Below are 23,668 nucleotides of genomic sequence, written 5' to 3'. Positions count from 1 at the left end.
TCGAGAGTATTCTTAGGTAACTTCAGTTATCTAAGATGTAATTAACTATAGGGGCTTGCCCCTATAGGAAGCTTATCCCGAACCCAGCACAATATAAACCTTATTTAATTCCTTATATTAAATAGGGGAACTTGTCGGTCAATACATTGGTTCATTGGTTTCGCAGACCATCATAACTTTCTTTAGTTTATTTGATCGAGCCTCACTCTCAATTCTTGCGTTCATCCTTCGGGATAGATACATGATTTGAGATAAAGTTCTCTTTCATCTAAACTATGGAAATTATGGGGTCAGTTTGACTTCATCTTTTTCAAAACTAAATTTTTTAAAACGTCCTTCCGAAGCGGGCAACGGGATTTCAATTCCGATGACTGACAGCTTCTTACGGGCAAACCCCACACCAAAAATAGTGCCGACAAGAATCTTGTTAAATCTCTTTGTTATCTTCTTAATTTTTATCGATTCTTGTGTTTTCTTTGCCCTAATTACTCAACACATTAATAATTACATCTATAATAATAATAATTTTCTCAGACTTTTGCTGAAACAGTCTATATGTTGTTGATTAAATATTATAACTAACAAATATCATCTTTTTAGATTTTTTGTCCAATTTTTTTGTGTTTCGACATTCCCTTAACGCATATGTCATGCTTCCAAATACCTGCAAATAACTAACTATATGGTTTCTACCATATCATGCTTCATAAAGTATAACATTTGAACAGCCTTTGTTGAAGAAATATTCAAAATCTAAACTGTAGTTGCAATAGTTTCAACCTAAATTTTTTGAAAATTCTTCAACTGCAACATACTTCTTAATATCTCTACCATTGTTCAATTCTTTCTTTCCACAACCACATTTTGATGTAGTGTGTGAGGAGCATTTAACTGCTAGAAAAGTATATGCTTATTGTTTTCAGACCTTGTGTAAAGCAGATGGTTAAAAATGTATGCTAAGGGAGCTACAAAACTTCTTTTACACCAATTACAAGGAGTGTCAGGTATAGGCCACTATAAGGACTTGCACCTTGTCTGGATAAAACACACAAGTCAGTTTTAAGAGAAATATATGATTTTTCTTACATATGCTTTAGGTAAGCAAATATAAAGGCAAAATGAATGCAACCTTGACTTGTTATGTGAGTGATATTATTTTGAGTGTGATGTTTTAACGAGCATTGTTTGCTAGGTAAATCTCGATGAGCAATATAAGTTATTGCGTCGGGACCAATATGAGTATGATTGTGCTAAGGTTCTAAGGAATCCAATGTATGTCACCTTGTATATTACGGGTTCACATTTAATAGCCCGCTATATTTTCTAAACTACACAATTAGCGAAACTATGCCATATGTAAGGTCAAAACATGTTTGGATGATACATATTAAATCCCTTGGATCCTTAGGATGTTGTCGATGTCGATGACACCATCAAAGTCATATGGGTAACCTTTACCCATGCATTGCATTCATTTGTTTAGAAGGTTGAGAAGCATAAGATGAAGTGAAACATAGCATATTATTGGATTCTGCTTGACTTGGAAATTAAGGCCTTTATTATTAATATTATTTCATGGTTTTTTATTCTTATAAGATCACTAGCTCATAGCTAGTGATCCACTAACTTACGTTTAAAAAAGTGCTCGGATTAATTATAAACCATTTTGGGCCAGTAAAATATTATTGGAGGTCCAACCAACTAAGATTGATGATGGGCCGCCCGGTTGGGCCTTTTGCTATCGTCGTTGCTCCACTAATCAGAAATATCGATAGCGTCATCCCTGATCTGGACTTAGTTGGAGAAGTTAATTGAGGCTCTGCTTATATGTTCTCAAATCTTCATGGAGCCACAGCTGGGGTCAACCAGTGGCTCCAAAGGAATTGTCCCATTAATCCATATTTCCATCTCCTCTTTTGTCGGTCTCACATATCTGCATTTCTTAATTTGCAGCTTTTGTTGATGATATATGGATGAATATTGCAGGAAAGCCATCGTAGTCAAGCAGAGCTCCATAAAGGCCTTCAACACTGGCGGCATGACTTGAAACTTGATGTCACAACTTCTGTATGTGATGTGTCCTCTCCAGCTGAGAGACAGAAATTGGTCTCCACAGCTTCATCTCTCTTCCAAGCTCAACATACTTGTAAGTAAACCCCCTCCACCGTGTCTCTTTTAACAGGCAGGTATCAGCAGGTTTTTGTTGACTAAAAACGACGGCAATAAAGTGAAAAATGAAACGAGAAAAATTACACGTAGAAAAACAACAGAGCGATACACAGATTTACGTGGTTCGACAAATTTGTCTACATTCACGAAGCTGCAGAGAATTTTATTTATTCAAAGAATTACACCGTCGAGTGTCTCTATATTTATAAGAAAATCTCTATTTTCTTCTCTTCCTTACTCTCTCTCTCTCTCTCTTTCTCTCTTTCTCACTTAAAGGATTTGGCTTGGTCTGGTTTCATACTTTATGACAAGTCAAAAGAGACTATTTATAGAAACCGAGAGAGCGGTAGATAGGAGATAGGTGAGCGATAAGTGAAATTCTTAATTAAAAAACTAATTAAATTGCGACAAACCAGATTTCCATGTTACCTAATAGTTCTTACATATAACTACTGTGCAGGTTAACAGCGCAGGAATGTCGATACCGAAGAAATTTGTTGAAATTAATTTAGGAGATTAATCATTCCTGATGGCTACCAATTTGGAATCCGCTGTTGCCAACCTCTTCTGAAGGCTTCCGGCGCCGGCAGCATTGTCTTCATCTCTTCAAATGCAGGACTCCTCGCCATTCCACTTGCAACCTTGTACTCTATCACTAAAGGTGCTAAGTATTTCTTAATTAATTAATTAATCTCGCTCTGCTCTTAATTACATAATTTATTAACTAATTGTGAACAGGGTCAATGAACCAACTGACGAGAATTTGGCAGTAGAGTGGGCGCAGGACAATATTCAATCCAACTGCATCGCCCCGGGGTGTAATTACCACTCCATTATCAAAAAAACTGAGAATATGCAAGCAAACGGCATAATTATAATATTAGTGCATGGATTAATGTTTCATTTAATCAGAAGAGGTGCAGCACTGACGGCGTTTCTGTGCATGCCTGAAGCTGCTTATATTACCGGTCAGGTTATCGTGGTTGATGGAGGGATGACTATTTGCGGCTCAATGCTGGCTAATTAGGATATATATATATATAGGATATATATATATATATATATATATATATATACATACACATATGATTAAATATAAACTTAATTTTTATCAGCTCCTAAAGTTATTTGTTTGTACGAATCATTAGAACTGTCATATTTTTGTCGGACAGTTAGCCATGGCACGGTTTTTGTTTCGGCTTTTGCTTTCTCCTCTTCACTATAAAACAAGAAACGGGGTTCCTTTTCTTTCTATTTATAATTGAATTATTTTGATTTTTATATAAAACTTTTGTATATTAATGATATACATCAATAAATGGCTTCATTGGCCCAGTAGTTTCTTGAGGGTCTTTTTGGGGCAGTTACAACTATTTGAAGAAGTAGCTGTGAAATTGTCGTTCAAACAAACTATTGTGAGAAAGTTATTGTTGGTGAAACAGTATATTTGTTTAAATAGTTTAATTGTATTGCAGTTATTTATGAAATAAAGAACTTAACACTCATATATACCACCCTTTCGAATTAACTCAAACAAAACAACATGGATGAATATCATATTTCTCATAAGCTTAGAAGTTCAAAATATTACATAAAAAGTTACACATCACTTAGCCCTGATTAACATGAAAATTAAAACTATAATTGATACGCACCAACAAATTTTCATTATGCGACACGAATATCAAAATATGTCACGGATCTCGAGATAATATTTTTAGCAATGGGTGTTTAAATCTTGATAAAAAGTCATTCAGAACTCTGATTTAAGGAAACTTACAGTCAAACTGAACGGCTCGATGAGAGGAACCTAATGACATCAAAGTTAGTCTAATTCGTGTCAAATCAAGCTTGTATCAAGTCATTTAATCACTTTTGGAAGATTCTCGAACACATTTGGAAGGTCAAATGGATGTCTAATCTGGCAAGTTCATAGTCGAATCAAACATCTCAACAAAACGAATCCAACAAGCCCAAGATCACTCAATTCTGACATCATTAAGACATCTGAATGTCCATTAAACATTGTCTGCTTGAATGAAGCTATCTAGATCGTTCAATCAAAATGATTCATATTTCTGCATTAATTGTACTCAGAACATTATAAATAAAGCACCACCCCTCTCACGAGAGGAACCTTAAGCTTAGAGAGAGCATGGTGCATTGAGAAGGAGCTGCAGCTCAGCATCACCGCCGACCGTCGTCGACCACCGCTGACCGCCGCCGACCACCGCCGACCTTCATTGACAACCGCCGACCATCGTCGATCACTTCCCACAACAGTCGACCATCGCAAACCATCGTCAACTACCGACTTTCGTCGAGCACCGCCGACCTCCGTCGACTATCGTCTACTGTTGTCGACCACCCCCCAACCTTCCTTGACCTCCGCTAACCTTCATCGACCGCCGCAGACCTCCGTTGACCTCTTTCAACTGTCACCGACCACCAGTAAACATCATCGTTCACCGTCATTCATCGTCAATCACCGCCAACCAGACGTCGTCAGTCAACGCTCTAATCTGAAAAATATAGTTACAATTTCTCGTATGTGGTATAAGAAATATCTGCAATTATCAATCAATAGTAGATTTTCGCAACTCGGTCAGGCCCTATGGTTTTTCCCTTTGTAGGTTTTCCTTGTAAAAAACTTCTTGAGTCGACACTACTTATTTCTCTCACATTTGTGTATATGTTGAATTCTTGTAAAATGCTAATACGATAATTCGTTACTCTATTACTACGAATTTTCTAGCTTGCATCAATAATAGTTCTACTTCTATTTTGTCTCAGAACATGCATGACAAGCCAATAAAAATAAATGCATTGGAGAACACTATGAATGCTTAAATGATAACCTTGGTGGAAAATTTTATCGTGTGTCCCCACACATCGTAGAACTTTTTAGAAGACTTCTATCTAGATAGCTGAACAAGATACTGATTACACAACATAATTCATTCAGAAAAATTAATCAAGTATTATTAAAAAATGCACAATAAAATCTAACCTGAATAACTAGCTTCAACAAAAATAATTATGCTCTAAAAGATCTCGATCTCCAAATGCTCCCTTACTCTTTAACACTTGGCAAAACTCAAAAATAAATTAAAATGGGGAAGATAGGGGGAAAGAGCGGCTAGTTTCCTTTTTTTCCTTAAAAAAACCAACTCAAAAAGCAAAAAATGTGCAGATTCAACGGATAATTTAGAAAATTAGAATTATTTTAAGCAAATTGTTATGGTGTGATATAAAAAGTTGTGCTTTGCTGACACAATTTAATATCATTTTAAATAAAATAGCAATCCCACCATCTTAAGAAAGTTAGAACATCCAAATTTATTTTGTTCCTTCCAGCGGAACATGCAAGCTTTCCAGCATCACATAAATAAATATATCAGTCTAAAATAATTTATTTGTTATAGATGATATATTATAATATTTCAGATCTGCCCAACAACTATGGCCAACTAACATTAGATTAATAATTAAACCCATCACTTTCTTATTAAAGATGTCCAACTAACTTATCTTGAGCAAGTTCAATCCTGTCTGCAGTGATAATTATGAAATAAAGACGGTCATTTAAATATGTTTAATGGTTGAAAAGGTAATTAGATGTTAATGGAATATATTAATTATCAATAGAAATAGGTTTTGAATTCCATTATTGATGATAAAACAACAAAAAAAATTAAAAAATTTTAATATGTGGGTACCAAATGTAGGTTCGTAGAACATGCCCAATAGAATAAATAACAGATTTTTACGTTAAGATAATGAGGAAATTAATTAATAACGTATACGTTTAAGTGTACTATGCAGTAATTCGGCGAAATTTTGTAAATTTTCCATTTCATACACAATTTGACATTGATATTTATTTGAATGTTGACAGATAACAATTTAATAAATAATCATTATTTCCTTATTAAAAAATAAAAATTTAACATTTTTATTTAATTTGAACACTTTTTGAATTTAATTAAAATGAATATTGAATAATTTTATGGACGATTCAACCAAATGAGAAAATTGAGTGGATTCACTATATATTTCTAAGAGTTTTTCAGCGAAATGAGGCACAAAAGGAATTGTCCTCGACAGCAGAGACAGAGAGAAATTGGCTGCCACGGTTTCAATGTATTATTAAAAGACACAATTAAAACACACAATTGGAGCAAATGGCGCTTCTTCTCCGAAGCTACCTACGCCTTATATTTTTTTCCAATTTACGGGGAAATTTTCCCAATAGGAGGAGAGATCTCGCTACTCTCCCCCAATTGGGCGGCCACCAAATAATTTTTTACTGATTTGATCTCTCATATAAACTCGGTCGTTTTCCCAAAAGAGTCGTTGTTAATCAATCAGCAAAGGCCAGAGAGTGCGACAGAGAGAGAGATTGAGAGAAATCCTATAGAAGATGGTCATTGAGAGAAGAGAGACAAAAGCCGGCATGGAGATAGAGAAACGATGGTCACTTCATGGAACAACTGCTCTCGTCACTGGAGGCACCAAAGGCATAGGGTCCGTTCTTTTTTTTTTTCTTCTTTCTATCTTATTTAGAAGAACTTTGAACCTTGATATAATTTTTATATATTGCATTCATTAATCTGCAATATTTAATTTTTAACCATTTTAGGAAAGCCATTGTTGAAGAGATTGCGGGACTAGGCGCAAAGGTGCATGCTTGTGCTCGAAACCAAGCAGATCTTGATGGATGCCTGAAACTATGGAAGAGCACTAATCTTGATGTGAGTGTATCTGTTTGTGACGTGTCCTCGAGGGCTGAGCGGGAGGAACTCATCAACCGGGTCTCTTCCCAGTTCCAGGGAAAGCTCGACATATTGGTAATTAAGATCAGTTAGCTACTGCACTTACGACCTCATAATTAATCAGCAGAAGAAAATAAAATCCTGTTTTTCTCTGTACGAAGATTAACAATGCAGGGGAGGGACTGTTTAAAAAAACGATTGAATCGACGGCAGATGACTTCGCATTTACGATAGCTACCAATTTCGAATCTGCGTTTCATCTAAGCCAACTTTCCTACCCCCTTCTAAAGGCATCAGGTGGCGGCAACATTGTATTCATTTCCTCTGTTGCAGGCCTTGCAGCTGCTCCAGGTGCTGCCATTTATGGAGCTGCAAAAGGTATTCTCTCTCTCTCTCTCTTTATAGATAAATATATATATATGGAAAGATTGGATTAATATTGAAAATTTCAGGAGCAATAAACCAGCTGACGAGAACTCTAGCTTTGGAGTGGGCAGGAGACAACATTAGATGTAACTGCATCGCACCGGGTGCCATTATGACCCCAATGACATTGAAAGTAAGCATCATTTGCATAATTTAATGTTTTTAAAATTACACTGTACTTTTCTATGAACCAGGCTGGCTGTTGCCGTCCAATAAGTTCAAACATCAAATAAATACATCTATCAGCCTAATTTTTTGTAATAGACATATTATAATAGTAAGATCTGTGTAGCAGCTAGCTAGAGTCAATTAAACATTAGATAAGTACAAACGCAATTTATTAGATTACATATTTGTATTAATTTTTACAAATTCATTTTAACACAGCATGAAATAGTGTATTTCATTTATAATTATAATTTTTATCTGATATGAAAATTTTTAGTGATTGATGTTCATGTTGATGTCCAGCTTATCATCAAGAGCAGAGATTCAGAGTACTCCATCCTTTCTGCAATGTTAATTATCAAAATAAAAAGTCATTTAATCATGATTAATTGTTAAAATAATACTAATTAAATGTTCAAAATTTAGGGGTAAAATTGTGTATTTTATAAAATTATTTACGTGAAAATGATTAGGAAAGAATAACCTACAGCTTTACATGTATGTGCAGTGCTTAGCTGAGAAGGTGATTCCACCAATCGAACACTTCGGAATTCCAGTAGGCCGCGCCGGCGAACCGGTGGAGGTGGCTGCTACGACGGCGTTTCTTTGCATGCCGGCAGCCTCTTATATCACCGGCCAAGTTATAGTCGTCGACGGCGGATTAACCATGCGTGCATGAGGCTACCCACCTCTTCTACTTAATTACTTGTAGTGTTTTATCTATTTAAAGTAAAATAACGCTGTTGGACGCCATTAGATATACTTTCTATCGCATTGTTAAACTTCTCTTAATCCTTAAATAAATGCCTATTATGTTACATGTTATTTATTGTGAGATCAAGTTAAAAAGGCCGAATCTTCATTTCAAGTTAATCGAGTTTTTATTAATCCATCAAAGAAAACCAAATTAATGACCAATTACTTAGACTTAATAGCAACCCAATTATTAAAGAAAGGACCGCATTAGTTTTATAATTGTTTTGCCAATACTACTTTGAAGAGAGAAAATTTGCAAACCATATTCAATTTAACATTAAATTTTACATTGCCATTCATTTGAACGTTGTACATTGTTGGAAATAGAAAGCTTTTAGGATGAGAGGATATTAAGGAGAAGGAAGAACCTTCTGAATTTAATCAAAGAAGCAATTTTATTTAACACTAATTTTTTCTTCATACAAATTCAAACACATCACATCTATTTATAACTAACAGTGACAACCTAATAAGAATTATGCTATCACATTTGTTGTCTCTCTAGAATACTATTTTATCTTCTATCATAAATGTCATTAACTACTTATTCTAGATATTTCTAAATATGCTTTTAAAATATGTCTCTATATATATTTTTTAAATCTTCTTTCAAATAAGTCTCTAGAATTCTCCAAAGTTCATTTTAGATTTTATGCTTAATTAAAGCGCAATTACATGGAGGCTAAATCAAGTTTAATTTTCGGCACTCCCTCTTAAACATAATTTTGTCATTCCAAACAAACTTTGTATCTTGATAATATTTTCATTTCTGAGGAGCTTGGTAAAAATAACAGACAGCTGATCTTGAGACTTTGCGTACTCAGCTTGTGTCTTTTTTTTTATGATAGATTCTCTTATCAATGTGCTTGATTCTGCAATGAAAAATTAGATTTTTTCTTGTGCTATTATAGATTTGTTATCAAATTAGATACTCGTTGCTTACTCTTGTGATAAACTTAATTCATTTAACAAAATTTGAAACCAATTTGCAAGGAAAGCAAATAATGTTTTAGCAGTCTACTCTCTGTCATAAGTTGAAAGAGTGATGATCAGTTGTTTCTTTGACATCTAAGTGAAAGCAATGTCTCTAATAAAGAGCACAAATTATGTGGTGTTCTTTCTATTATTCATTTCTCTGACCAATGGTTGCATTATATCATGCTTGCTTGAAGTTATTAGATGATGAACAATGCATACCAAAATTAATTGTACCTTTGATATACAACATGAATAGTGCAAACCAAGCATTGTGGTACTCTTATATATATCCTTTTTCTAGTTCAAGTTTCCATGTTGTGGCTCACAAGTCCAATAACATATATAAAGAATATCAGGCTTTGTGCATTGAAGTAACGTAAAATTCCTCCTAAACTCTTAAGAAATGTTGGATCAATTCTTTCTCTTTTATCATGCTTTAATAATTTGACTCCACATTATACACGAATATTAATGGGTATGCTATTTTCCATTTAAATTTTTTTTAACATTTCTCTTAAATATCCTTTTTATGAGATAAATATTTCATTTTCAAAATGATTGAATTCAATGCCCAGGTAGAATGCCATGAGCCAAATATCATTCATCTCAAACTCTTTTGTAATTCTTGTTTAAATTTTCAAAATATGCTTAAATTGTTTCCGGTGAAGATTAAGTCATCATCATATAAACAAACAATTTTAATATCTTCATTCATGTTCTTGATGTAAAGAGCATACTCATAAGAACATTTCATAAATCATTCTCTTGAAAGAACTTATTTTTTTGGTTATTGCATGCTTTTGTTGATTGTAATGACATTTCCATTAAAAGCATTTTATGCATACTTACAAGGACATTTCCATTAAAAGCTTTTTTTAGCTTTAGAACATTGTCTTCTTGTACTTTGACTTTAAAGTTTGGATGTTGTTTAATATATACTTTTTTCTAAAAATTCATCAAGAATGCAAACTTTACATCTATATATTCTCCATTTATTTTGAGACGCAAGAGAAATAATCAATCTAACAACTTCTAATCGAGCAACAAGAGTAAATATTTCATCATAGTTGATGCCACCTTTTAAATTGTACTCTTTTGCCACTAATCTTGTTTTATAGCTTTGAACTTCTCTTTTAACATTTTTTTTCTTTGTATACTCACTTTACACCAATTGTCTTATGCCCATCAGAAAGTGAAGTTAACTGATCATATGTGTTATTTTCCTCAATAGCTTTGATTTTTCATCCAAAAAAATATCCACTTCTTATTTTGCAAATTTTGCTCAAAAGAAAGAGGCTTACATTAAACAAATAAATAAAAGAGAGTTAGATTATCTTGATTCTCATAAAGTTCTTATAAATTTCTGAAATGTGATACTCTTCACTTGAATTCTTAGTTGAAGTTGTTGAATATGAGTTCTTTTAGTAGTTGTGAAGGATGCTATTGGTGGAGTAGTAGTCTTCTCTCTCACTTGCTTCATATTTTGTTGCTCCATTTTTTCTTCATTAAAATATAGAAAAATTAAAATCTTCATTATGTGATCCCCAGTCCCATGCTTCTTCTTCCATCAAATATGACATCACCTTTGATAATTGTTCTTCGAGTATTAGATTTTACAGTTTATAATCTTTTGAGTTAGTGTCATAACTAATAAAATTGAACTCCTAGCTCTTATTATTCTAGCTTACATCTTATATTATCGTGTTATATACAAGGGATATACTTCCAAAAATTCTTAGATAAGAATTATCTAGTTTTCTTTGGCTTTATGTTCCTTGTGGTGTCTTTCCTCACACATATTTTATTGGTGATTGATTTGACTGATAAATTGCACTTGCCAGTACTTCTGTCAATAACTCTTTTAGAAATTTCTTGTTTTGAGCATGTTCCTTACCATATTAATAATGGTTTGATTTTTTCGTTATGCTCTTCTGTTTTGTTGAGGACATCTTGAAATTGTGAGTGACCGACATATTCCATAAGCTTGACAGCATTTTTGAAATTTATTTGAAGTGAATGTTCCTCCTCAATATATCAAGTCACATGGTTTTGATTTAGAGTCTATTTTCTTATCTACAATAAGTTTGAACTTCTTAAATACTTTAAAAACCTATGATTTTTCCTTCAAACAATGCACTCATCATTTTCTTGAAATACCTATGAAAAGAAGAAAATTGTTGCTATTGCTTGAACCAGATTCTTTTAGATGCTTTTTTTGAATTTTTCTCGAGTAAACAATTATCACAAAGTTGATCAGTATGCTTAATGTAAAGTAGTCCACACATCACTGTTTTCTTTGAAAGTAATTCTAATCCTCCAAAATTTAAGCATCCAAACCAAAGATGTTATAGCTATGACACATCTTTATAATAAGCTTTAAGACTGTTGGCAATATCATTTGCAATGCTAAGTAAAAACATTATATTCTTGGTGATGGCACTTGACAATCAAGTTGTTAAATTTATCCTTTAAAAAAGGGTATTTTCTATCAAGTAAATATCAAAACTATTTTCTATGAGTTTCCCAATACTTAGTATATTACTTTTTTTATTTGGCACAAAATAAACATTATAAATAAATTGACGCTTCTTTTTCTTCAAGCATTTGAGAATTTTATGTCTTTCACTTTTTTCTTTGAGTAAGGACTGAAGCATGCATTTCCTCTCACTAATTTATTATGCTCTATATATATATATATATATATATATCCACGCATATGAGCTTGCACTAGTGCCTAGAAATCATGTTTCATCTTCACTCTTTCATATTTGTGTATGCTAGCAGTAGTGTGTCATCTTCCTCTTTTCTTACTTTTATGTTGTTACTTTTTTTTTTTCAAGTACTCTGCTGACTTGAGCATAAACCCTAAACTTATAGTGGTTGTAACACTTAATTTGAATTTATCTGCCCCAAGTTTGAACTTTCTCTGCTATGTCCTCTTGATGAGTTTTCTCTTTTATAATTAGTGCTATGGTTATTTGAATTTTTTTCTTGCTCACTAACATAATCTCTCCCTTATCATACAACCATCAAACACAACACATCTATTTATATAAATGACAACTCATAATTATGCCAACATATTTCAATACTATGGTTATTAGTATCTCTCTAAAATACTCTTCTCTTCTATTGCAAAAATGATTAACTACTTATTTTAGATACTTCAAATTACTCATTTAAATATCTTTAGAATCACTAAAATCCTCTTAAAATGAAGCTTTAAAATTCTCTAAAAAACATTCGAGATTACAAGTTTAATTAAGGCCCGCTCACAAATAAGCTAAATTAAGTTGAGTTTTCAACAGATACATAAATATATTTAAAAAATGATTATTTTTTAGTAAATAATAAAATTTAAATCTTTATTTAGCTTTTAAAAGAAAATTAAATTAAACCAACTGACAAGATTGTGATGATTCGGTATTTTTGTAAAATTTCTTTCATACTTCAATCAGCATGCTTTGGCCGAAGAGAAAATAGCTTGCAACCTACGGTACGGTACATCAAAGCAGAATGTCCTCTATAACCGCTCAGACATATATCCACAGGAGGACGCATCATCATATATATGAATTTATGCCAACATGACCTCCGTCGTCCAGACATAACGGTGTCCGAACTAAATGTTTTCTCCAATGGCTGAGAGAGAGAGTTGCCGCCAAAGTTTCAATGTATTATTAATGGACACATAAAACAAAATAATACTACTCATACAATCTGGACAAAAAGTTACTAAAAAGACTTCCAATCCAAACACAGCACTATTAACATAAGTCACAAATAAAGCTGACATTCTTTGTTATTTTAACACCAATATGCACTTAAAACTTGAGCTGCAGCAACTGCATCAATGGCCAGACTATATCCATGCGGTGGAAGCCTTTAGGAATCTGTTTATTCAAATATTATTATCAATATAACTGAACAAGATAAACCAAATTATTATTATTATTATTATCATCCAATATTTTTTATTCCCACCTCAATAATGAAGTGTGCCCAGAGTTCTTCTAACCGGCTTTCCAAAATGCCCTTCAGGATGGTTAGTCCCAGACGTTTAATTGCCTGTGCTATGTCTAAGAAGAGCCCATGGTTCCTACATTGCATCTATCAATCCAATGCAGATTGTCAGCATATAAGTATAAGGGGCATATACATACATACCACCCAATTCTTATGTTTTTTACATACCCAAACTTTCACATCATTTTTAAAATATGAAATACACCTTTTCATGCATAGGAAAGGTGTCATAATATATGTAAAAATTGAAATTTAGGGGTTAAACATGTAAATCCATAAGAATCGAGTGGTATACATGTAAATCTTCCTAAATATAAAGGAGCATATATAGAATTTAGTAAATATGTGAACACGGTCACCTCTACAAGCATTTGATCTGGCTGGTCAAGATTTTCAACGACCAGAGGGAATGGCATCGATTTATTTCCCACCTCATGTGCCGAACTTGCTGGGTTCTCAGGCACCTGGGTCCCTTCTAAATTTGAATCCTTCACTCTGATCTGTATGATTTTTAAATGTATATCAGAATACGAATCTGGGCCAATTTATCACACCATAATCACAGCGATCAGTTGAAGAATTTCAGTTCAATTAGTCAAAGATGCCAAACAACAAAAATCACTTCAATTTAAGTAGCTCCTATGATGTTTTGCTGCAAAGTTACTGCAAAATTCGTGCTTATAAAGAGTTCAAATAAACACTTCAGTGGTAGACAATTTAAAAACTACAAGCCGCTGTAAGATAAAGCAGTACCTTTGAGCTTGTAGATTGGCTCAGCTTATCAGCGTGGATAGGAACACTTTGAAGGAACATCACGTGCTTTACAGTCTGGTCCAGAAGTGCATCAATGCTGCACTGTGTTACAAAGATCATACTTTTAGAACATGCAGGAGCTATGTAACAATAAAATTTTCAAACCTTTCTTCTTTTTCTATATTCATTATCACCTTTGATGTATTTGGGATCAGCTCCCTTAGCTCCCGAATACGATCTTGAATCAACTGTCTGTCCCGGGGCCTTGGCCTGTGAGCGCTTCGATTTTTTGTTTGTCTGTTGCTACTACGCGATTCCTTCAAGCAACTCCTCGAAAATTCACATATGGAGTTCTCATGACCTTCATTTTTTTGTGGCATATAGACAGAACTCTTTTGTGGACAAGTTGTGAGATAGTTTGTAAGACCTTCAGAATCCCAAAGTAATGAGGTCATTTTGTCACTATCGAAAGCAGAATCTTCAGAATTTGACACATTTTCAGTTCTGCACTGTGTTATACAAGAGTCGCTGCATCTTCCTGATGAACTGCAGCGAGATTTCACGCATTCACGTGATTCTAATTCCTTGTCATCTGAAACAGCAGGCAGTTCTTCCATGGCCAACTGTGCTGAATTTTCTCCTACGTTTTTCTCCAGAATACAAAGTTCAACTGAGCATCCAATTGTCTCAGGCACCGCTGCTTTAAAACCACTGATTATTCCACTCCCTTCGATGGATTTTGATTGATTTTGCATCCATGTACTGTTGTTCCAACCCAAAATGCCACTTTGAACCATTAGTTTGTGCTGTCCAGATTCAACAGAGAAGTCTAGATTTCTGCTATCAGTTGTGGAATCAATAACAACATCCTCCACAAAATTAAAATTAAGATTAGCCTTGTTGATATCACAAGCATCAAACACTCTAGGTTTTTTGTAAATCAACCCCTGACTGACGACTGGAATCGGTTTAACCGCCTCATGAAGAATAGATGATTTATCACTTTCCATTGTCCTTCCAGTGAAGGAACCTTTATTAATAAGCATAATCTGTTCCTCTGAACGATCTTGAAAAATTTCACTGCACATTTCATTCCATCTTATTTCATCTAGCAATTCTGTGCTGAGTCCGTGACCCTGATGAACACCAACTTGAGTGAATGGATCATAGGATTGAACCATGGGATGAGGTAAACCAATAGAACCCATTAATAAATGTTCATTCACCATTGCTTGATCAAAGGTGAGCGTCGCCAAATCAGGCATCATAAATGGTTGATTTTGTTTAAGATCAATGAAGTTGTTTACTTCCAAACAGGTGGAATACTTCTCTGGAGGTCTGTTCAATGCCATGTAGGAATCAATTTGTCCCATTCTCAGTTCAAAATAAGAATTTGAATCAATAGTGCTTTGATAGGCACAAAACAAATCCTTAAGTTGAGCCACCATTGTCAAGTCTTCTGATATCTGATGACAGAAAAAGAAACAAAAAGTTTTCTAAGAGTGAAGAAGCTCTGCAGGTAAATTATTTGTATGTGATAAGGCAATCGAGATACTCTGAACAGTATACCACACAGCTCATAATGTTTGTTTGCTGCAATTTGAGAACCCAGAAACCATAGAGAACATAATGTAGACATCCATGAATAAAATTTATGTTTCTATTTCTTTAATGGGAGGAGTACTAAATTTTATGTTTATGTTACTTATGTTTGAACAGAAGGAGGATTGACAAAGTATTTTTCTATTTCAGTTGGATAACATTAGGGATCAACTTTAAACCCATATCTTTCTGCTTTGGTTATGGATGCTCTTACTAGACATTTACAAGAGAATGTACCGTGGTATATGCTTTTCGCTAATGATATCCTTCCTGTGGATAAGACTAGAGAAAGAGTTCAGGAAAATTTGAATTATGGATTTCAACATTGGAGCCTAAAGGACTTCATTTGAGTAGATCTAAAATTAAATACGTGTAATATAATTTTAGTAGTAGTAGCTCTAGTGGCAGAGTTGTAACATTGGGTGATCAAATCATTAAAAGTTGTGAATATTTTAGATATCTCAGGTCTATTGTTCGAAGTGATGCTGAAATAGATGGGGATATTATTAATAGAATTTAAGTTGGTTGGTTGAAGTGGAGGAATACACCGGGCCTAGTGTGTGATAGAAAAGTACCACTTAAACTTAAAGGAAAATTTTATAAGAGGGTGAGACCTACAATGCTCTGTGGCACAAAATGTTGGTCTTTAAAAGGAAAGCATAAAACAAAGTTATGTCGCTGAGATGAGAATGCTTACGTGGATGAGTAGCTTGACAATTAGAGAAAAAATGCAAAATGAATATATACGTGATAGAGTTGGTGTAGCTCCAGTGGCAGACAAGATTAGAAAGAGTCGTCTCAGATGATTTGGTCGCATTAAACGTCGGTCATCTGATGATCCGGTTAGGAAAGTAGATGTTTTAGATTTGACTTATGTTAAGAAAGACAGAGGTAGACCTAAAAAGACTTGAACATATTGTATAAAAAATAATCTTAATCTATTAGAATTAAATGAAAATATGACAATAGGATACAATGGAAAAAAAGGATTCATGTAGCCGACCCCACTTAGTAGGATAAAGGTTTGTTGTTGTTGTATTGCCAAATAAGTTCAGAAGTTATTTACATATCTTAGTTTCATGTGCCACAACACATGAGAAATTATGAAAGGGTGAGAAACGGTTGAGTAGATTAAAACATCTGATTGCTAATCCATGCTACAAATTATTCATAACAAGGGAATGAATCCCTCTCTCTTACCCCCAGATCAGTTCAACCTTCTGTTGCAACTACTTTCTTTTAGGATTTTTTTTCCTATTCCATGTATTAACATTTACCCAAATAAAATATCAAGAAAAAACTACAATCAAACTTCAACTTCTTTTTTAACATCTGGATGTAAAAAAGCATTATGTTGCTTCAATTGAGGCGAGAGACCTATACATAGGCAATATCATTGCATCTCGAATATTATGCAAAGTAATACAAAGTAAAATTGTATATTACAAAACCCAGTTTGAGGCATACAAACCATATTATAAATGGCCAGAAGTTCATGCAGGTAGCAGAGATAATGAAAATGAGAATAAAAGGGCGCACCTTATCCAATGACCCAAGCTGCACAAGTCCAAGAGGAAGTATGGGTAGAAGTAGAATTGTCTGCAGTAAGAACAAGTAAAATCAATATATTTGGGAAGCAAAGCACCCTTGCAGATAAATTCGGAGAAAAGACGACCGCATTAATTAGAATTTTTGCAACTCACGAGAAGAATATAAAAATACCTTGATTCCAGCTGCAACCTGAAGTCCCAACTCTTCTGGATACTGCAAACATAGTAACTTCATATATGTTTAAATATAATAATAAAAACAAGTAAAACGATAAATTCCAAATTCAGGCCACCACTAGCTCACCTCCAAAAGTAGCTCAGAGTTCACCTCTCCAATACAAATCCATTGATGCCTCTCCATGGATGCCACTTTGCCAACGATCCTGCCAGAGTAATGTTTTCAAGTTGTGAAATTTTCATTGGAATAGAGGATCCTATTTCTAAAGAGGCTATTTGGAGTCTGCCAACTTGGATTACCATAAATTTTGGAATTACATCTGAAATTGAAATGCTTATCTGAACCTACTCTATGGGTTTTCCTAAGTTCCGATTGTGTCCTTCAAATGACAAAATAAATGAAAGGGGAATTTACATGAATACCACACAATTCTTATGTATTTACATATCTAGCACCTAAACATTGATATTTACATGCACACCACTCAAATCTTTAACAACACATCAATAATACCATCATCGCTATCATTTCAAAAGTAAAATAACACCTTTTCATGCATAAGTTTATGACACCCAGTGATACAAATATAAATATCCAAATTTGGATGTTTGATATGTAATACATAAGAATTGTGTTATAGGTAAGTAAATTTCCTTAAATGAAAATATACAGCCCAGTCCACTGAAACAGAAACTGCACTGGCAAGCAATCCAAGAGGTTTAGTCAATGCAATTTAAGCTAGAACAAAAAAAACCAGCATTAGTCTTAACTTAAGCCTTAGACAAAACAAGCCCAAAGTTAGACTCAATTCAAGCCAAAAAATTTACATCGGGTGCGCAGAGCATATAAGGCTAAACGAAAACTACAAGACGATCCAGATTTGATCCAAGAGAAGCTTGAAGTTTAAATACCACAACTCCCTTGAAGATGTAAGGGCCCACCACTACATGAGAAGAGGAGAGTACAAAATTTTAATGGATTTCTTCCAATTCTACGTAGGCTTTGTTCAAATAAGGTAAAGAGGATATAAAGATAAGAAAATTCTCAAATCTAATATCTTGTATTCCTCCCTCTCTCCCTGAACATAAGGAGAAGTAATAAATATGAGTAAAGTTATCTCAAGTCATGGTTATTAAATTCTCACTCATTTGTCCTCAAAGTGTATTACTTTTTCTTGTACTAAAATAGTGAATCAGAATGTTTGACATGGCCCGTTATATGAGAGCTAAATGTCATATTTATTTTGAATTTGAATTTGAACAAATTTAAAAAGCTAACACTTATATCATTACTATTTGAATAAAGCACATGATGCTATTTGAATATAACTATCTTAATTGTAATTTAAATCTCACATCATGTATGTTATTATTCTTAATATAAAATCACATTGGAAATCATAACTATTATTTATATCAAATGTTGTATTTCAACTATTTTATTTAATAGAAAATCATATCACCCCTAGAATTCCCTGAAAGAGGGTCTATGTTCAAGTAATAATGACTTTCTAAATCAACATACCCTTCACCAATTAAGTATGAGAATCGCATCATTTTGGAAACTGCAACTACAATGGAACAGCCAGAAATACTTCCATTTTGAGCGATAGATTCACAGCCGAAAGGGCTAATCCAAGGATCATTGTTGATGAATTCTTGTTTGTACTGATTATATTCCATAGCAACGCCTGACTTTGTATCAATAGCATAAGAATCTTCGCATGTCAATAGCCTAAAGGGAAACATTGTACAGTTAGAAAAGCCAAAAGTGCCCAAATTTTGCATATTTATGTACAAGAATTAACTTGCATCGTAGTTGTTGTCTCAAAAAACTTAAAACATGCTTATATTTAAAACTTTGACCAGTCTGAACACTTGGATATAAGATGCATCTCTTCGCAGTTGACGGGGATATATTTTAAGGAAGATTCAGTAAGCCGATGCTGGCTTACTTGAAACAGTTCTAGTGACAAGAAAAAAAATAAAGTCTGATTTGAAAAGATGTAGTAAATTATTAGCAACTACACAAAAGAATTATAGGGGATAAAGCATTAGGGGGATCAAACAGCAGGGGCTAGAGATGTGCATAAATCATAATGAACAATATAGTGTTTTAAAACATTCAAATAATGTTGCATGAGAAGTAGGTTTCAGTTGGAAAACCTTTTCTTCTACTTTGCTTCTCATAACCTGGCCAATCTACAGAGTATTGATGCTTGATTGCTGAATGGAATGGCTGAGAAGGGCTTGCCTTGGGATATGACAACATAAATAACTACTAAAAAAAGATTCTAAGGGAAAAAAGAGTGAAATTAAAGACGAATGTGCAGTGTGGATGGCTACAAGGGCATTATTTAAGGTATACTAGTATTCTAATTTGATCTCTTCAAATTGTTTTGATAAAGCTTTCTCATCAAAATGACAGTATCCAAGGGATTCTATGTTGCAAATTATAAAGTAACATATTGCAATACAACAAAAAATGGCTTTCAGAGCTAGTTTTCACAGGCTTTACCACAGTATATGATGCATTCATATAGCAATGCAAGGGAACCTAAACAACTTACATGAGGTTCTGATCTTGAAACTTCCAAAGAATACCATATTTCCACATAGAATGGTGGCAAAGATTCCTAAACAACTGATTCAACGAAGTGGCAGACCCCATAATCCCTTTGTAGCTATGTACCAAAGTCAAAAGCGAGCAGACCAACCACCCTGCCTCATTAGCTAGCTCGGTAGCAACCTCGGCCTGCTTGATCCCTTCGCAAACCAGCTCTTCGCTCAATAGGTGGTTCTTCTAGGCCAAGCAACAAAAAGTCCATCACTTCTTTCTTTCGCCTCTGCTGCCTAACTTCCCCCTGAGATTAGATACAGCAAGCAGCCAGTTATATATATACTTCAATCGAAACATTCCTTAAACTTTAGCAATGTTTACCCAAGCAATAAATAATAAAGAAAATCTCCCTATTTGAATTTCTTCTGCAAATAAATTCCTACATAAGTTCCCATCCTACTCTTCGATCTAGCAGTTCACTAGAGCTTAAGTTATACAAAAAATAAAACGAATTGAAAAGAGGAACTGAACGCGGGAGTACCAGAACAATTTCCGAAATCGGAAGGAAGAAGAAGAAAAAAAGGCAAATTTTCTGGATGAGCCTTGAAAACAGATCAGCTCTGCTTCTTGAAAAGCCTAACGAATCTCAGAGAAGAAAATAACTTACGATATCGAGACGAGAAGGAAGAAGAGGAAAGAGCGATCACAAACTGTTATTTTTCTTCAGCACCCACTGCCCTTCACTCACAAAATAAGACCTCACTCAAACAAAAAGGCCTCCTTTTTTTCTTTCGCCCCTCGCATCCTTCGGTGCTGACATGAATCTCATGGCGGGCGAGCTTATATATAAGATATGTTTAATGGGGCGCCCACTTCGCCCTGTACTTTTTCACAAGTTCTGAACAAGAGTTTGGGACATTTACGTGCATACCATATAATTCTTACATACTTAACATTTATATTTATATATATAGCCCTGAAATCTTTATAATCATATCAAAAATTATCATTACTACTTATTTTGTTAAAATGAGATACAATTTTTTTATACATGAAGTTTACTGTCTTAAGGTATGTGATATGGTTGCAAGATTACGGATGTATAGAAGATTGCAAATATATAAATATGAATATAAAGCTTTAAATCTTAAATATGTAGTACTTATTTGAATATGTTTGAAATAAATTTAGTAGTTTATTCTGCCTCATGAGAGTTTCAACCAATTTATATGAAAGTTATGTATATATTGTACACTTTTGATTAATTAAATGATAAATTTATCTAAATACAAGATAATGATATGAAAAAGTGAATTTGAGGAGATCTGACCCATTCTACTTTTAAATAGTCTTTATGCACAGCCAATCTGTATTAATAAGACTATTATTTTGATATTTTTTTTAATTCTAAAAAATTGATCTATATTTTTTACAAAATAATAAAATTAATTTATGCACGATTACTTTAATTTTCTAGAGACCTGATAAGCGGTTGAATATCACTAAAACCTATGAAAACCGGTCTACAAAATATAAATATAATCTTATATTGTAACAAACGAGTTACACATAAGAACAAATATTGTAAAAGAAAAATTATTCTTCTCAAATAAAAAAAAATAAAATTACCAATATAAATAAATCAACTTAAGCCAAAATATACTTTTGACTTTATCTCATAGCCAAAAAAAAAAAAAAAAAAAAAAAAAAAAAAGTCTATAACAACTTAAAATATGACACCTGTCCCAAAGGTACCCTTAAATTAATCCAACATGATCTCATCTGCAAAATAAAATTACATTATTTAAATTAAAGATGATAATCAATACTCGATACAAGATAATGTTCTTTTCTCATTCAGTCATATCAGCCAACAAAAAGTCTTACATAATCCTTGCAACCTGCTAATAATGTAAATAAAAAAAAATTATATTTGCAATTTGTATTATAAGAGCGCCTATCATAATAATGTATAGGCTATTTGATCAAACAGCAGCCCTTCTTATCAGGCTTTGACTTGCATATAGTTTTCCTCGCTTTTCAGCATCTTTGGTTTCATTTGTAAAAGTCTTCACCGGCCTAGAAGTACGACATTAAAATAAGTGCAAAAGAATTGTCATGAACTGATTTTAAATTAGCTGTTTTCCAAAGAGATGATGCATTCATTGAAATTTTGCAATGACTTTAATAAATAAAGAAAAACATTTTTCAAATATGAAATATAAAAGCTTACAATATATTGGTTAGTTATATAAATAGTATGTAATATTATTATATCAAGTTAATATGTTAAATAGTTAAAAGAGAATTGTAACAAAAATACTAAGATATTTGATAATTAAAAAACAACTAGTTAAATATTAAAAATCATATAAATTATAAAAGCTATAAATATCACACAGATCATTTTATAAATATGTTGCATCCTAGAACATCCATGGCAGTAGAGTTAAGAGATTATTAGTTTAATATTGAACAAAGATCCCGCACGCGTGGATAAAATAAGTTAGAAGTAGCTCATAAAAGACACGAGGGTTTTGCATATAAGACTAGAGGGAAAATTTTATAGGACCCGACTCGATTGAAATGATGCCATGAAGATTTTATGTGAAAAACTGAAGGGGAAATTTTACGAGCATGACTCAATTAGAATGATGGAATTCCCCATAATTGCGAAGATTTTGATCTGATGGTGTGTGAATGGATAATGTCAAATTACTCGTATAATAGAAGTTAGAGAAGCCTTAAGGCATTCAAAGTGTCATCAAGATATTGTTCGTGATCTCTTAATTGTTCCCCTTGAAGGAGGGAGCATCAATCATAATAAAGATTACATATATCAACATTAATATCAATGGTGGACTTCTGTTTGTTGGCAAGGGCAAATGTCACCATTATGGGGATGATGAGTGCTAATATTGATGTATATATGATGCGGACCAAAATGATGTGAAGCACCTACAAACAAATATGCATGTTGTTCAAGTAGTATACAAAATCTGAGTCCGTGTATTAATCCCATGAGAAATGAGTAAACTTCCATAATCAGAAAATGCTCTAGTTAGTTGGCTTTATGTTTAGCCTGAGTGATTTGGATTTGAGTGAATATAAAGTTTCTAGGCCTAAATTTTGCGAAGAGAAAAACATAAGTAAAATATGCGAGGCACTCAAACGAGTAAAGGTATCTCCCCTAAGTTGGGTCCTAAAAGCATGGAATTAACAAAACGGCAAAATTAAAGGTGACTATTGGGAACAAATCTCTTCCTTAATCTCTCCCGGTGACAACAAGAAAGTTTCGAAATCATACATATTTAGTTCCCTAAATAAAGTGATTATCCCAGGATTAAATATTTCCCAAAAATATCGCACTAGCATAAGAGCAGCATTCTTATTGTATTAAATTAATGAGTTTTAACCAAGTTGTCCTCTAAGATTTCTTCTGAAATGCAAAGATCACAACAAGCCTTAACAAAACAATTGACCAAGTTGAAAGCAAACAAAGATTGGAAGTTTAAAACTTCATCCCATCAAAATTTCATATCAGTTGCGTACAAAAAAATTAAACCATAGATCTTTTAAACAGCCAATCATAGAAGAGATACAAATTAGATAGTATACATGCTTTGAAACAACACAAAACATACTTTATTAATTAAAACATTATACAAAAGTTTAAAACAAAAAACCAAAAAAAGTACACCCTTGTAGTGCTTCCCATGTTCTTCACT

At 33.4% G+C, this 23,668-nt stretch overlaps 2 protein-coding genes and 1 pseudogene across 4 annotated transcripts; 2 read left to right on the top strand and 1 right to left on the bottom strand.

The window, feature by feature from the left end:
* Positions 1–3,196, top strand: part of LOC110028107 — an 18,215-nt pseudogene extending 15,019 nt beyond the window's left edge.
* Positions 3,197–6,388: 3,192 nt separating this feature from the next.
* On the top strand, positions 6,389–8,365 carry LOC110028074 (tropinone reductase homolog At5g06060-like). Its single transcript, XM_020729787.1, has 5 exons — positions 6,389–6,696; positions 6,812–7,019; positions 7,106–7,322; positions 7,397–7,503; positions 8,047–8,365. Exons 1-5 carry the CDS (start codon positions 6,593–6,595, stop codon positions 8,215–8,217), a joined length of 807 nt encoding a protein of 268 aa, XP_020585446.1. The 5' UTR covers positions 6,389–6,592; the 3' UTR covers positions 8,218–8,365.
* A 4,580-nt stretch (positions 8,366–12,945) lies between these two features.
* LOC110028100 (transcription factor bHLH155-like) lies at positions 12,946–20,767 on the bottom strand. 3 transcript variants are annotated; one of them, XM_020729820.1, is made up of 11 exons: positions 20,608–20,767; positions 19,951–20,244; positions 18,906–19,115; positions 17,508–17,586; positions 17,376–17,417; positions 17,193–17,252; positions 14,246–15,517; positions 14,052–14,153; positions 13,658–13,798; positions 13,257–13,382; positions 12,946–13,165 (listed from the first exon to the last, which is right to left on the bottom strand). In XM_020729820.1, exons 2-11 carry the CDS (start codon positions 20,049–20,051, stop codon positions 13,097–13,099), a joined length of 2,202 nt encoding a protein of 733 aa, XP_020585479.1. In that variant the 5' UTR covers positions 20,052–20,244; positions 20,608–20,767; the 3' UTR covers positions 12,946–13,096. The 3 variants fall into 3 exon arrangements, with proteins under 3 accessions (XP_020585479.1, XP_020585480.1, XP_020585482.1); XM_020729821.1 differs by lacking the exon at positions 18,906–19,115; XM_020729823.1 differs by lacking the exons at positions 12,946–13,165; positions 13,257–13,382; positions 13,658–13,798 and having other exon boundaries at positions 14,070–14,148.
* Between the last annotated feature and the right edge of the window lie 2,901 nt (positions 20,768–23,668).

The sequence above is a fragment of the Phalaenopsis equestris genome, unplaced genomic scaffold, assembly GCF_001263595.1.
Source record: "Phalaenopsis equestris unplaced genomic scaffold, ASM126359v1 Scaffold000488, whole genome shotgun sequence".
Lineage (NCBI taxonomy): Eukaryota > Viridiplantae > Streptophyta > Magnoliopsida > Asparagales > Orchidaceae > Phalaenopsis > Phalaenopsis equestris.
Note: the sequence above shows the minus strand (reverse complement) of the source record. Positions and strands in the feature narration are given on the sequence as shown.